Here is a 16,788-nt window from a genome sequence, read left to right on the forward strand (position 1 = left end):
AATTTAGATAAAGAGGGTCCTTTTCCTGCAGCCAGGCCTACTTCTGTCGTAACTCTTACCCAGAAATTCCTGTCTCATAACTCGTACCCAGAAATTCCTGTCTCATAACTCGTACCCAGAAATTCTTGTGTAGTGTGCGCGCTCTTTTTCTCTCTCCATCTCTCCCTCTATTTCTCTATTTCTCTCTTCATCGCTGTCTCCACCTTTCTCTGTCTCTCTTTATTTATCTGTCATCTCTCTATCTCTCTCTCTCATGCACTGCGTGTGTTCCTTTTCCAAAAAAGGAAAACAACTTGATTTAAACTTCAGTCTTTAAATCTTTTTTTAAGAGGGAAAATAATCTATTGTCCCACGCTGTTGTGAGGTCATGCAAAATCAATACGACCACCAGTCCTCATTTTTGGAGCTCGATACTTGAACCTTTACTGCCAGGCAGGTACGCAGACACCTGGCCAGGTAGGGACCGGCGGGATTTCACCGGTGGAGGCGGAGCCGTGGTGCGATGCAGGCGGTGAAAGGAGCGTCTTTTTCCAGGTTTTTTCATTCTGTGTGCTTTGGATTGTCTTCGATTTGAATGGGGACGTTTAGTGGACTCAGACTTCAGACACTCACTTCAGTGGGAGGCATAGGAGTGGAGAAGAGTGCAGTATTTCCATGGCAATTCAGAAGTCAATTACCACCCCACCCCACCCCCCCGCCCGCCACCCTCGGTAAAGAAACGATTGGATGGATGCCTGAAGCAGGCAAAGAAATGCCATTGTCCTAAATTTGAACAAACTTTAAATGGTACACAAGCCGTTTAGGGGCAGAATATCTCAGTCGCTCGCGCTGGTGTGCCTTCTGTTTGATGTGAATTACGTGTGGAATTCGTCCAGCAAGTCCTGCGTCGAGCTAAAAAAAAATAAAATAAATGGACGAATAAAACGGAACCCTGGTTTTTTTTTTTTTTTTTGTTTGGGCTGTCTCTTGCCCTCGCTGGATGAGCTAGACGCGCGGATTTGATTTGCCGAGGCGCGATGGCGCAGAAGCCAGGTGACAAGCTTAATGTGGCGTATTCCTACCAGCCTTCCGCACAGATTAAATATTAACCTCCGGCTCCCTTATTCGCTGAGAGCTTAGCGGTAAAGAGATATTTGCCGTTAAATAATGCAGATGCATTACGGCGTCTGAGCGGCGCGGAGTGCGGAGGAGAGGCGCGGAGGAGGAGGAGAGCCTCTCGAGCGAGGGACACCTGCGCCACAGAGCCCGCGGGTCAGGCTGCCCGACCGTTTGTCACATGGGCGTGCGCCAGACGGCCCTCCCTCCACGGCCCCCCTGTCTGAGCTACGGGGCCGTTTGGAATAGGAGGAGTAACAAAAAAAAGAGGGAATGCAGATGACAGACAGTAAAAGCCCTCGTTTCTCCTCCTTTTCCTTGTTCTCTCTCTTCGCCCAGGCGCACTGTTAAGTACCGCCAACTCCTGATTAACACCTTCCTTCCTCCATCCCGAAACCTCAGGCTGTGAGGGTGGGGTCTGCGCTTCTCGCTCCGAAGCCTGACGGCGGAGTGTGTGTAAACCCTCCGAGGGTATGTTTCGCACCTGAAGGACGTCGCTTTGCACGCCGGGACCGGGCGCGGCCGCTTCATACGCGGCTAGCCTCCCGGCTCCGGTAGCGCACCGCGGCGTCTGCCGTCTCCCCGCCTGCAGCCTGCAAGTCGGAAAAGCGGAGCGAGCTAAAGAGACGGAGGGGAAGGGTGGGCGGGGGGGACGGGCGGCGGTGGGGGGGGGCGGGGGCGGCGAATCAAACGGCAGCTGCCGGCGGTGATTTTTATTGCGCTTTTGTTTCCTTCCCCCGTCTGGCAGCGCCTGTTGCCGGGGTAATCCAGCGCGGCTCCGGCGGCTTCCTCCCGGCTGTCCCGCGGCTCGGCGCGCGGTAAATTAAACAGGGCCGGAGCCGGCGGCGGGCGCCGCCGCCGTTCCGCACCGCAAAGCACCCGAGCTGCGGGCACAGGGGTTGGTACCACCCCGTCGCCCCCCCCCCCACCCCCGGCGACGCCGCGTCCGTTAATGACGCCGTGGCGCCCCGCCAGAGCTCCGGAGAGGAGGCGGAGCTTAGCGAACGGCCACTCCGCCGTGTAATGGCGCGCCCTGGGCGGCGTCCCCCGCGCCTTTACTCACGCCGCTAACAGAGCGGGTGGCTTCCTCAGCTCCGCCGTCGCGGTCCGTCTCCGGTGGACGCGGAAGCGCTTCAGGCCGTCGAGCGAGGGAGCGTTCCCATGTTCAGCGCGTAAATGGAGACGCCGGAGGTCCCCTCGAGCGGCCCCTCCCTCCCTCTCTCCCTCCCTCCCTCTCTACATGAATGGGAAACCCAATGAGCGGGTGCTGTGAGGGGCGAGAGATGGCCAGATTTAATGACAGCATGCAGCCACTGTGTCTGTGTGTGACTGAGCGGACGCTCAGCTCGTGGTAGCCCTGCTGCTACTGTTCTGACCCACTTGAACTGGTAGTGCTGAGATTTCATCTCTCTCTCATTTAAGAACTCTGTAAATCAGATTTTAATCATTATTATCACCTTTGTGCTCATCCACAGAGCTCCAAACTAGCAATCTAGCTCACCTGGAATATGTATTTTTTTTCTTTATTGTAATTAAAGGGGCATCAAAGTATCAGCCTCTCTCCCCCCCCACCCCCCCTTCGCTCTCTTTTTCTCTCCATCTCTGTCTCCCTCCCTCTCACTTTATCTTTCTCTCTCCCTTCCTCCCACCTTCTGTCTCCTTCCCTTCTGGGCATATCAGGTAATGATGAGCAGTCACAAGGCGATGATGTAATGATGTATTTTGGATGCACTGAAGAGGGTTTTGCGAGCAGGAATAGGGAGGTTATTCATCTTTGTGCTCTTCGCTGTGTGCTGTCCGCCCTCCCCTCCCCTCCCCTCCCCTCCCCTCCCCGCAGGTAGCGGCCAGAAGCCTCGGGAACGGAAGCCGGGGCTTCTCGGCCGCGGCAGAGACCGCTGATTCAATTGCGCTTCCTGGCGTTCCGCGCTGGTTGTGTTTTTGCGCTGGGCGTAATTTCATTGAGTCAGAAGCACCCCGCCCCCACAATCCCCCACCCCCAAAGAGAGAAAAACAGTGTGGATAAGGATGGCGTTTATTTGGTGGGATTATTGAAAGGCTAATTGGACGTGCTGTACGCGCAGTAATTTGATTCCTCTGTCCCCGTAAGCTCGATACGTTCGCGTCGTTAGGGAAACGCTTTTTTCTTGCGTTCGCGCGGGGAGCGCCTCCGCTACGGCTTTTTCTGAGCTTTGTTGTCGAAAAAATAAAATTGTCAGCCCCCCCCCCAGACGGCGTCGCAGTTGAAAGTGGAGCCGTTTCTCGCTAATTAATCGTTGAATAAAGTCAGTTTAGTGCGGTTTTCATTTGCATGTTTCAGCGAGCCCTCTGAAGGTGTATTTTTTCCGGTTTCCTCCGGTACATTTACGCGAGTTCCTCAGGCCTCCAGCGGGTCCCCCGCCTTCAAAAAAAAATGGCCGTGTCCCTTTGCAGAAGGGTAGTCGCTCCTCTCGGGCCCGGCCTACCCTGCAATGGGCCATCTGGTGGGGAATTTGGCAGTGGATCGCGGTCCCCGGTTGCCAGTTCCCTTTCTGTGTGCTCAGATGTTCGTTATGGGCATTATCGTGGAAACGGTGTGAAAAACGAACCGAAATGGCTCGCACCAACACAAACAAACAAACGGAGAAATGGCATTTGGCGAGCGGCGCGGGGGTCGTTTGACAGCGGCATTCCATTTGTTAGGCCTTTCACCAGTAGCGGTTTCTGGGATTGGTTTACGGAGCAGAGCAGGGGAACAGCCCCTGAGGCATTATTGAGATAATTGTAGTAGCTGTGCTTTTTTTTTACATGTTATCTCTGACATAATTTGTTCTAGATGCTTTTTGCTTTTTGAAGATGGAGTGAGATAGCTGTGAAGCATGTCTGCTACAGACCTGGGTCAAATACATGTTTGTTTTGGATTCAACTACTTTTCTGTGCTCTATTGATCTTGCCTGGTGTAATTGTGCCTGCCAATATGACCAGAAGGCGGGGTTTGCACTTTCTGAGAGTATTTCATTAGTTCCAATACACCAGGCAGGATCAGTAAAACGTAGAAAAGTATTTGAATCCAGAACAAATATGTATTTGACCCAGGTCTGGTCTGCTAAGATGTGTGAGTGAACGGTAGGCCTAAGATAGTAGCTTCTGTCTCATATCAAGCACACACGCCTGGCTTGCGGCGCCCTTTTGTGTGGTTGCACTGTGGCAGTGTTACACTCCACCTCTCCACTGGCCAGCTGAAGATGTGTGCTCTATGGCAGACAGCACAAAGGTGGCGATTACTGATGTTTCTGTATCTGGGAGCTTGAGATTCAGCTTGAAATAACAGCGACTGGGGATGTGAGGGATGTGACTGACCCGCTGAGCTGCTTCGCCTGCTTCGTAGTTCAGAGCCCTCGATGTGACGAGCCAGGCTGTTCCCCTAGCCGCATCCGTACAGACCGACAGCAGAGACCCACTGCACGTGCACTTCCCCCCCCCCACAAGCACAGTAATAATGTGGATCTGTTTTTTGGTATTTTGGCATTTTTGGTGCGAGGGTTACCCGTGTGCTTCTTGTGCAAGTGCCTTTTTTCCGATTGTGCATCGTCATCTCGTCTGCTGAGCGGGAAGAATATTATTCTGCGACAGCCGTTCTCATCATTTTTTGTAGCTTACTCCGTTTGTTTGTGGGGTGTAATTTAGTGTGGATGTTATCTCTCAGGAAAGGCTCCTAGCAGCCTGTTCTGAAGAGGCAGCGCTGGGGCAGCAGGGTGCTCTCTGAGTCGCGCTGATGAGAAAATTCCACCCTTTTTTTAGCTTTTTCTCCCAGTTCCTGGCTCTAAGATCGAACACTCCAGAGGAGGAAAGCACATCTGAGATTAGTTAGATTCCCCCAGGTGAATCTCATCATTTTCAGTTTTACCTTGGTTTGAAGTTGCTTTAATCCTTTCTGACTCTCTGTCTATCCAGACACCAGCTTAGGAGGTGGTGACTCAGAGCAAGATTAAAAGTCACATCTGTTTTTACCAAAATTTTTAAATAAATCAGTTTTTTCCTGATTCAATTAATAAATGGACAGCAGGCAAAATGTAAATGTATTAGAGTTGGCTGTTTCTATACTATTTTTGTCAAGAAGCAATCAGTCTTTATATAAGTGTTTTTGTTAGTCTGAAGTTAATATGTTGTTGTTTAGAGCTAGCTTCGGCAGAACTGTGGAGCGACTTTAAGAGACGTATAGGCAGAATCGTCTTTTATCCCAACTGAACAGAAGCAAATTTGGCAAATTTTCCTTGACAGAGTGGAGGGATACCTTTCTTCAGAACTGTTCCATGCCATAGGTGAATACCTTGTGCCTTCAGAAACTGTCCTTTGAATGCAGAAGTCAGTTCGAGTCAATTAAGGAAAATCAATAGTTTCACGGACACTTGTAATATACAAACTGGGTAATTAGCTTCTGACAATTAACATGTGAAATAAAAACCAGTGAAGTTGCAGAACATTGCAGATTCAAGATAAGTTTCACATTATGATCCAAATCCAGTCATGCATATGGTGATTATTTTTATGCAAATTATCGCTATAATGTATTTTGATGGATTTATGAACAACAGCATATAAAGATTCCCACTCAAGATGAAAAACCACTGTTGGACCATTTCTTAAAAAAGACGTTTGACATTTTTATTATTTTTATGTGGCAAGCACGGGGAACAAGAACACAGACATTTTATGGATCATAAGCATAAAGAGGGAAATTTGTGTTATTAGGGTGAATACACTGGCAAAGAACTTCATAATGTCTGTGTTCTTTGAGGAATGCAGTGGCAGTTTATTTTGATAATGGCTGTTTACTGAGCGTTGTTCTATCAATTGCAACTAATTATCCCCTCCATGTGTCTGAAAAAAGAGTTTAACACTTTATATTATTATGACAAACAAAAGCCAAATAGATAATGTATGGACAGAATCTAGCTATATGTTGTGTAAATGAATGGCGTAAATGACTGACTGTTTGCTTCCCGTGCTTTTGAGAAATATATTACTGAATCTGTTTTAATTCAAAGTAGCAAAAGCTTGCCATCTGTGGGATGATAATCAACAAGAGGTTACGTTTTCCCCACATTCATGTGTATTGAGTTTAAGTTGGATGAACACAGCCCCGGTTTTGGTTTTTACTTTAAAAACTTTCTTTCCTTAATTGGTACTGATGTTTATATCTGCATAACCGTATAAATAGACCCTTAAAATAAACTGCGAACATTGGAAAGTATCACTGTATGTAACAGCTTCACACTCTTGCTTTTTGCTAACATTTGTGAACACTTGCCTTTACCCACGCACTGCATTAAGTGTCCCCTAGTTATGTAAATTATTCTGATGATGAGTAAAAGTACTTTCAGTAATGGATTCATTTACAACTACTGTAAGTAGTTTCCATCCATCCATCCATCCATTAGCTATACCTGCTTATCCTGGGGGCACTGGAGCCTATCCCAGCGTGCATTGCGAGAGGTGAGAATACACACTGGACAGGCTGTCAGTCTATTACAGGCCACACACCATTCACTCTCCATTCACTCACACACACTCATACCTGTGGGCAATTTAGAGTCTCCAATTAGCCTACCTGCATGTCTTTGCACTGTGGGAGGGAACCGGAGTGCCCGGAGGAAACCCACGTGGACTCAGGGAGAACATGCAAACTCCACACAGAAAGGCCCAGGCCGGATTTGGAGCAAGGACCTTCTTGCTGTGAGGCGACAGTGCTACCCTCCGCACCCACAGTAAAATTTTAAATCTGCATTTTAAGACTGACGGTCCTGTTTCTGATATTAGGACCTTTTTATACTAGAGGATTTCAGAGAGTAGGTCATGTCAAGAGTGTGTGTTCTCTGTTAAATGGTAAAATGGTAAATGGACTGCATTTATATAGCGCTTTTATCCAAAGCGCTTTACAATTGATGCCTCTCATTCGCCAGAGCAGTTAGGGGTTAGGTGTCTTGCTCAAGGACACTTCGACACGCCCAGGCCAGGGTTTGAACCGGCAACCCTTCGACTGCCAGACAATCGCTCTTACCTCCTGAGCTATGTCGCCCCGCCCCGCCCCGATGTTGAAGAAGAAGGATTTAATAGCCCCCATTCATCAATTCCTTCATCATGAATCCATAAATTCTTGTGTGGCTCTGTGCATTTGGAACACGTCTAATGTCACTCTTGTTTCTGAACAAACACTGCTCCTCAGAGCGAAATGTTTCCAAGCCTGCGATTGGTCAGCTCATCTCTCAGTAGTGGTTTAACAGTTCATATCGATACATTACTTTGAACATAAAGATTGTGCTGCATCAATTCATTGTTCATTTCATTGAGTTTATTTCAATTTATTGATTGTAATTCAGTGTAGTTTGGCTGCAAAAATCCCTGCTTGGACTACGTTCTATCTCCACTCAGCATTATTAATCCTGATGCACAACCCATTATCCCTGCCCCGCCTCCTCCCATGAGCTGTGAACGAATCATTTGTGGGTGAGAATGGCCAGCCCACCACCTCCAGCGATGCCCCTCCCTCACACCACAAAATCACTCGCATGGAATCATTTTGTCAAATATGTGAAACAAGTATGTCTGAAATTAAGGATTAATGTAACAAAAATGGTATGGTGATGTACGAGAGGGCATGGAACAGAATCAGCGTAAGCAGATTGCTTTTATGATGGCCAGCTTAGGCTCTTGCGCTAGATTTGGCTGTTTGTTCGTTGTGCGGGAAACATGTATTGGGCTAATGGCTGTATTTCCTTCTGAAAAAAGGACACTTGTTGAGTGTCTTAGTGTCGACCCCTTGTTCATACATCTCTTAGTTGAAGTTCAGTGATTACCACCACCAGTCATTTCATGTGGAATGGGCGTGATTCCTGGTACATTAGTTTCACAATATCAGGTCGAGAGCTAGAAATGTAGCTTTCTAAATTGCTGCCGCAAAGTAGATGTCTCTGTCAAGCAAAAACTTAAGCGAAAATGGTTGCAGTGCATTAAAACCTATGCTGTAAGATGTGGGAGTCACACCCACACTATAGGTTACAAGTAAGTTATCTCTCCAGCAGTATAGACCTGGCTATATCATGTCCAGATTGGGTAGATGTTTTCTCACATTTCAGCAGCTGTATCATCTAACAAAATTGACAGCTCGAGTTGTCATGGCAAGGTATAATCATCCATGCCCAGTAATCCAAGCAAGAGAGAAATGCATTCCCCCCCTTTGCGATGAGCTAAAGGGAGGCGTTGGGCTGTCTTACTGCGCAGCGAGAGGTGATATCGCCGCAGAATGGCAGAGCTCGTCTTCAACCGGTGCCCGGGCCTGTATGATCATAGTGTCAGGCTGAACCATGTAGAATTATGTCCTTCAAGTGCACATATATAGCATCGTAAAATAGCCCATAAAGTAGCAATATAGCCTACCATCATAAAATGGCCCATAAAGTAACTTTTGACTTTTTACATTTTTCTCTCAAATATCAAAAAATAACTGTGAGAATATATTAAAAATGAGCTCAAATGCATGGAGTATAATTTTAATGGCCAATGTTCAAATAGTGCTGACTGAATCGGTTTCTCAATCACGTTTGTATATTCTACTATTTTCTTTTTATTAGTTTGTTCCAAATTGTATTATAGTGAATCAGATCATTGTCACAAAAAATGTTTTATGAATCATATAGTTCAAGTAGTCAATATTTGATGTCATTGTGAGGTCAGAGGTTTGCTCTCTTCTTATACAGTACTGACTGAGGTATGTATAATACTGCAATGTACATTCTTCGGAAATGACTTCCGTTTAGAGCTACTAGCCCACTGTGCTCTTGTTTTGTTTGTTGATTTCAGCTCATCATTTAATACCATTCAACATCACCACTACTTATGAAGAAAAATTTTATATGGCAGTCACCAATGTTGTATTGGTCTTTGACCACTTAAGTGGGGCTGCAGCATGTTAAATTAAGCTGTACGGCTTCGTCACTGATAATTATTACCCTAAGCCATGATCCCCAAGGCTGTGTTCTATTTCTGTAATGAGTGTACAAGCCTGGACTTGATTATCACATTTTGTGAATTCTGAGACTATGCAGATAAATTGGCTCTTCAGGGTGTCCTGGCCAGTTTACCCACGCAGGAATGAATAGCATTTTTCAACATTATTTTATTTATTTTTAAACTGAAGGAATGCTGATCCGTGTCCATTCAACAGCCAGGATTGAGTGTCCTACTACTAATTCTGAGATGGTGGAGTTTTCCTTTGGTCATTAGCAGGATATTTTTAAATACCAAATTTTTAAATATCATGGCATTACAACTCATTTAACCAGCATTTTAAATCTTATGTGGACCCAGCAAATGTATGTAGTTTCTAGGCTGCGGTTTCGCTGCCTCATAAAACCTGCTGCAACCAGCTAAAACAAATTGTTTAAAATGTCCAACTTTGGGGTTGGGATTGGACTATCGGTTTGGGACGCGAGAGGTTTGGGTAAATATGTGCATGTATAAACTGTTTGCTCAAAGTGGAACGATTGGGAGGTAAATTCTGACAGAGACAGATATGCGCAGAGAGTCCGGGTGCCTTGGAGTTGCCTGTGAGATTCCCGAAACCGTGTTTGTGTTTAAACGCTTAACTTGGCCCCTCCGTCAGTATTGTGTAATTGAGGTAGGCGGAGCGTGAGATGGCGGGGGCGGAGAGCGACGGTGCGGCTGGAACACGACTGCCTCCCGTTTGCCCTCTCGACCCGTCTCGTCCTCTCCCGCGTCCCCGCCAGCTTCGGCCAACGGGGTTTATGACGCCAAACAGATGAGGATTTCCAGCCGCTTTACTGAAGATTTACACAGCTGAGCGCGGGAGAGAGATACGGGTACTGTGCGCATAATGGAAAACGTACGAAGGCTCAGATCTAGATAATACACCGCGTCCGCCTATCCATCTAAATTACTGTTCATTTCCATTTCCCTTAGACTTGTTTAAGAAGCTGTGGCGGTAACACCGGATGAGAACGTCCCCATAGCTAGTAAATAATTTAAAGGGGCAACGCCGGTTAGAAGTGCTGCGCGGTTAATTACGGCATTACAGAAAGCTGATGGATAAAAAAAAGAGGTTCTTGGCAGGAAGGCCCCCACCCCCTTTATTTTGGACCGCGTAATGAAGTGTAACTCCATTTGGTCTCTCAGCGTGCAGCGTTCGCCGATAATCGAGCTCGTTCTCATAAGCAGGTGTCATAAATGAAAGCGTTGCGTAAAAGCCTCCCAGGTCAGCGCTAAAAGACCCATTTGCGTAATATGGGCTGGAGCGATTTGGGGAGGGAGGATGCGGATGGCTGGATTGCACACGGTGCAGTTTGAGGGGTTGGCGCTGTAAGGAGAAAAAAAAGGACGTCTCTCAAACGTGATTAAAATATACAGTTCTTTTTCAATACCGGCAGTGACAAAGTGCACGAATGACACTTTGGATTCAGCAGAGTCCGACTGAACCACGAACCTTCCCAGCGGCTGCTTCTTACTCGTTTTCCAAGCTTTGATCAGGAGTGTTGAATACACGTACTAGGAAGGACATAGTCAGTCCTTTAGTACTCATATTTAAATGCTTGTGTGCACATTGACCGCGGTGGTTTGCTGATATGAACCCACGATTGCAGAAGAGAAACAATGTCCATCATGCTAAGGGTTTACCATTACTTGAAGTGGTTTGTTATTCTAACATTCCTGCTAATGATAAAGTAATATAAAACTAACTTTAGAGTAGAACAGTGTTGCTACTCTGACAGAGTGTACTGCTTTAACTTTCTAGCAATGGCTCTTAAAAGGTGACTAATTCCCCTACGATGACACAGTACGTGACAAACTTGGAGGAAATGTTGCAGTCTGAATTGTAACCTAACTTGCAGGCCATTAAATATTAATGTCTCCAAGTTGTTTTTTTCTTTCCATCTTTTTGTTGCTATAGTTTACTGTGATCAGCTTCTTAGAAAGCTATTGTGGTGGAATAGTGAATCTCTGGTACCCAAGGGAATGCAGTAGGAGTTTGGGAGGTGCCTTTTGTTCCAGGAATATCAGGAGAAAATATGTGTGTGATTTATGTGCTTTTTCAGCAGTGGAAATGGTTTTAGCTTTGATCATCTGCAATGAGCTCCACCTGCTGGTGGGGAGGTATGAGTTATAAAATGGCTCTTGTACTTGCAAATTCATCAAGAAATATGATACTGTACGCCGTGATATTTCTGCTTGCATTTTGGGATGAAGATTGTGAATACAAACTCAGTAAAAAAATGTGCCTCAGCAATATCTCATTTGCCCCTGTTCTTTTTATGAGGTCAGTTGCTGCTACCGTAAGCGTACTTACTGGTACTCAGGGGCGTGAATGCCAGGCATTGTTTTTAAGGCTAAAAGGCCTGTAAGAAGCGGTTAAGGCTCTGCTGGAGTGATCGCTGATAATGTGGCAGGCGACTGCTGGAGCACTTTTCAAAGGACGGATAATGCAATAATGCACGGCCCGATCGCTTCGCAGCTCGTGAAACGGGCCAACCGTCCGATGCCCAGCCTTCGACGTCCGAATGTCTTTTCTTAACTCTGACGCTCCTCCCCTGCTTTTTCAGAGTAGCGTAATTCTGTTGTCTGTGTGTGGCAGCTGTGCGGTTTTTTTTTCTTTTTTCTTTCCTCCTGCCTTTTGGAAAGACGGAGACGCGGCGCTAAATGGGATTGAGGTCCTGAGAGAGTCCAGATGCTCGCATGCTCGCCGGTCTGCTTGTTAAAATCCAATTACACCCAGAACACGGGGCGCAGCATCGGGTCTGTCAAGGACTGCGGTTAATTAGAGGAGCTGAAGGTGCCCCCCTGTTCCAGCAGTCACCCTGTCTGAGGACGCCCGCCCTCGCGCCTCGCCTGAAACTCCGCCCACTGTCTGCATGCGGGCCGCACAGCGATCCACCCCCTGACTCCGCCCATCCACCGCATATTTCAGTCTCGGTGGATGTGGGCTTTTTTAATGTTCTCTTTGTAAATGTGGCACTTGACGTGGGGCTGAACATTTCCGATTCCCACCCTAAACTGGAATGTCCAGTTACCTGCCACCCCTGCCGTGGACGTGCGTGAACTCCACTGCCGATTTGTAAGAGTGTAGACGTCCTCGCATTTCCCTCCAAAACATGTGGTGTCACCAGCTACTTCTTTTCACACCGCAGACTACAGCTAAGCACGTACAGAGCGGAGTCGGACGAAGACCTTCCATATGGAGCAGGAAGTTAGTTGACAAGACCAGTGGCAACGACACCAGCTTGAGAGCGATGAAACGCAGACCCCTAACCGACGTGAACCCGCCCATATCCTGGGCGATGCAACCGCCAGTTGCGCGTAGCCTGGAGCTACTGGCTACAGTCGGCACTGGCACAGTATGGATGCGATCCAGGACCTTGGGGCTCATTCGAGGATATGGGGTTTTTGTTGAAGCTTTCCAGGCCAGTCGCACCAGACCCTTTCCCATTCCGCTGTCTTCCCTTCACAAGCATACCCAGAGAACAGAACACACAACGGCAATTCATCATCCGATTGGGTCGTCACGGAGTCCGTCTCAGCAGATGCGCGGAGTGCAGTGAGGGCGGGTTAACTGGGGACAAAGGGATGATATTATGGGATGTTTCGCGTGTGGCCACAACACAGGGTTCCTTTGAGTCTGTGGCCTTTTCACACAAAGATCTTTGAAATGGAACCCACGCCCCCTCAGCATCGCTGGTATGAGTTTTGTGATTTTCAATGGCGTGTAATCCTCACTGCAAATTTGCTTCGATTTCAACAGATGATAATCCATTTGCTCTGTGAAGTGGAACAGCTGACAGAATTTGTTGATTTAAAATGTATATGAAGCCACATAAATGTAAGCCCAGTGTGCTGGGAAAAATGTAGCGTGGGAGGCATCTCGAGCAGCAGATCGCAGGCCTGGTGATGTCAAAGGATCGTTGGCACCCTGTGTGCATTTGCTGGAAGCTGATCGATTTTTCTCAGGCTGAAATCGCATTCCTCCTCCAATCAGCGATTGCTTTAATACCCAAATTGTATCGCATTTTTGGTACTGGAAATGTTTCTCTATATGTTGTGCTCAGGTGAAAACACTGAAGGGTAATTTTTTTTAATTTTATTTATTTTTTTTTTTAATTAAATGTAAATGTGTTTTAAGAAACAGTTGTTGTTTACAATCTTGTTTTTGTGGTTGGTCATACAGATTTTTACTGAAATGTTGGGGGGAAAAAAATGTTAAAGGTGGCCGAAGAAGTGCCCTTTGTGTAATCTGCTTTTCTTCGTGTTTTTTTTCTTTCCTCCCAGATATTTCAATCTCCGCATGAAGAGGGACACCACCCTGTTTTCACAGGATTTCAAAGTGGAGATGTCGGGAGAAGAAATGCATTACGACACCTCCCATATTTACACAGGAGAGCTCTTCGGTGAGTCTTTCTAACCTTCACTTCCTGCTGAGGCCTCGCCTGATGGGACTGGTGGAGACTCGTTGCTGACTTAAGCTTGTGACTCCCTCCCCCCCCCCCCCTCCCTTGTGCGGCTGGGGGAATGGCGTGAGGGGGGAACAGGTCTTCCTCTCCCTCTCACATTACCGCAGCTGATACTCAGAACCTGTCTGGTGTGGACGGGAGGGCAAACAACCACGAGGCGTGTCTGGTCACGTGACGCGCGTCTGCCTCCGTCTCCGTCTCTGCGCTAAAGAGCGAATTCCCTGCAGGATGCTGGCTGCGCTCCGCCCATTCATTTCTGCCGAATTAGAGGTGCGATTCAGGGCTGACCCAGCAGACAGGGCCGGTGCGAGTTTCTGTCTGCTGAGAGAAGGCAGCACTGAGGTCAGCTCCGCTCCTGAATTATACATGTGTTCAGCAAGGATGGCAAATGGTGGTTAAAGTTGGTTGTGAAAGTAATGTTCGTGGATATACACAGGAAGTCCAGAGTTGCAGCCATTGGGGTTACAATTTAATTGCAAAGCATCACAAATATACCCTGAAAACCTTGCATGGACCTTTGTAATTATGTGAACGAAAGTGAGAAGTAAAATGCACGTGACTTTGGTTTGGTTTCACTTGGAAGCTGAAACTGCTTATTTAAGATATCATAATAAAGATATTGTATTGTTTTTACAGGAATGACGAAATGTAAAGTGAATTTTCAGTTGCAAATTAAAATGTAGATACATTTTCAGGATTATGCAGTTCCCGGGGTGTTCATAATTCAAATTATGCTGCCAGAGTAATTATAATAATTATTATTATAATTGTATTCAGTTTCTGAGAATCCAAATTTTTTCTTGTTGGTTGATTTTTGGATGTTTTCCTTTTGAAAAATTATTAATGTGGTTGTAAGAGACAGACTGAATGTGGGTTTATGTCAAGCCTAACTCTGCGTAGTTCTGTCATTGATTATTCCTCCCCCTGGTATACCCCACCCTGGGTTGCTTGCTAGACACTTCTGTTTCCCTCCTCCAAAATGTTTATCAAAATTTCCCATCTGACATTGATTCCTATTGACTCCTACACTGTCCCTTTAAAACTTACTCTTTGGATTTTTGGGATGTTGTTCGTTCTGGTAGCCTTGACATACACCCACTCTGTCACCCACCCTCCTCAGTTCTAAAATGAAAAGCACTCCTCAGATCCTTGCATTGATAAATGTAATTGCTTAAAAGTGCTCTGAGTTAATTGCGTAATAATTGCTATTGCAGAAAAGCTGTGGAGTTCGAGTTGAATAATAGAGGAAACTTCTGGCTTTAAAAAAAAATACATCTCAGTCTTTGCTAAATTGTTTTCTCTGCTCTTAGTGAAAATATACTGCAGTTCTGTTTTCCTCTAATAGTACTCAAGAGTATCAATAGCCTTTTTGAAACTTATATTGCCTTCACGGCAAATAGTCTTTTTTGTCCCATTTTAATGCTTGAGTAGGTCATTGACAATAGTATTTCTTCACTTAATCCTCTGGAAAATCATTGAGTGGTCTTTATCGAAGAAGCATATCCACTCTGCTGCTATGAGGTATACATGCAACAATGGAGAAGTGATTTCTACAGTGGCAGTATTCTGTCTAGATGTCGAAATTCTTCCTGGGTGTCAGCCTGATTATAACATCGGCTTTTCAGGTTAAACTGGGATATTGAAAATATTTGCCTACATTTTTGCAGGAGGACTGGCTGGCCGCAGACAAGATCAAGTCAGTATTTGAGGGGCATGGGATTGAAATAGCAGTTTTCAGACAGCTAGAGTACTGTGGACAAATCAATGATTCTGATTTGTGAAAATGAGTGGAGTTAAATTCCTTTTTGGCGGGATTGAGAGGCACTCAAGCTGACCAATGAAAACATTTTTGGCAAGGCGTGCTGTGAGAAGCCATGCCGTTTCCCGCATCGCCTTTGCCTTCAGCAGCAGTAATGCAGCCGCTTGGTTCCCAGACAGCACTGTCTACATTTTGGCTCTTCTCCTCTCCGTTTTGGCTCTTCTCCTCTCCTTTCCTGTAATGACCCGCCTGCTTGTCCTCTGTTGCCTCGAGCTCCCAGTGAGCCCCCCGCACAGCTGCTGGGAAGCTAGCCTGTGAGGTTGGTCTCAGGGTACATGAGCCAAGGGTGGAGGGAAGTGCCTGCTCTTCATTTTTCAGTCAGGTAAAATTTAAATGTAAAAATGTAATGTTTTGAATCTGGTATGTGAACAAACGAAGAAGGATGTTATTAGGAAGTTCAGCTCGTTGGAAGTGTGGGGATGTTCAGGATGTGTTTGTTGTCCAGCGGAGAGAAGTGGAATCTTGAGAGAAGACCTTTGGCCTTCTTTTGCCGTAGCCAAGGGTGTGACTCATCAAGTCGAGCGAACATAGAATGGTGGGGAGGTTTCTGTGAAGCCTCTGGAAATGCGCCCACTCCCGCAGTCACACACAGCGGCTCACCAGACTTATCCGGACTTGCGTCTCTGCCAGCCCGGGATGCTTCCGGATTATGACTGGGGGGGGTGGCTTTAGGTAAAAGTGAAATCCCAAATTCCGTCCAAGTTGAATCTCATTATATGGCTCTTCTCTAAACTTGAAAGATCGCCCACTCTCTAAAGTTAAAAGGAGCTGAGTTGATGGAGGGAGGAAAGAACCATTCAAATACACGAAAAGGGAAAATTGAACCTTCCGTGATACATTGAATCCAACTCTATGGATGTAGTAAAATGACAATTACTGTCTACTTTTTATAAGATATGAGCAGCAGGACATTTTATAAGCTTAATTGCCAAATGTTCCTGTAATGGTACAGGCAGATAACTACCAATCTCACCTTGAGTCTTTTGTTCTCGATTTGAAAATGAACAGTATTTAACCATGACACTGCTCAGCAGATGCATTGGGAGCCGAGCCATATATTCACAGCATTTTTTAATATATGGTCTCCAGAATCGGTCCTCCTTGTGCACGGTAGCGAAATTAGGTGAAAATAATGTACCAGCTCTCCCCATGTCTCAGATAAGCCCTACAGGCGCTGCTTCTGTGGGGGTTATATCCCTCAGACTCGCCCTGAACCTACAGGTGGCTTCTCGCCGTTTGTCACTGCTCTGATCCCGGCCCTGATCCCGGCTCGGTTTGTTAGCGTAGCTCGCAGGCGCGCAGCGGTGAAGGCCTCTGGACTTCTCTAGCGTTACTCCTCTGACTTCATCGACATCGGCCTGCTCAGTATGCAAGTCCGCCATC

General features: G+C 46.4%; 1 protein-coding gene across 1 annotated transcript in view; it reads left to right on the plus strand.

Annotated features, from left to right (window-relative positions):
* LOC118227666 (disintegrin and metalloproteinase domain-containing protein 10-like) overlaps positions 1-16,788 on the plus strand; it is a 78,590-nt gene that overhangs the window by 33,143 nt on the left and 28,659 nt on the right. Inside the window, exon 3 of the mRNA XM_035418405.1 lies at positions 13,405-13,523. Coding sequence (XP_035274296.1) covers positions 13,405-13,523 — 119 coding nt within the window. The remainder of the gene's footprint in view (positions 1-13,404; positions 13,524-16,788) is intronic.

Source organism: Anguilla anguilla, chromosome 5 (assembly GCF_013347855.1).
Source record: "Anguilla anguilla isolate fAngAng1 chromosome 5, fAngAng1.pri, whole genome shotgun sequence".
Lineage (NCBI taxonomy): Eukaryota > Metazoa > Chordata > Actinopteri > Anguilliformes > Anguillidae > Anguilla > Anguilla anguilla.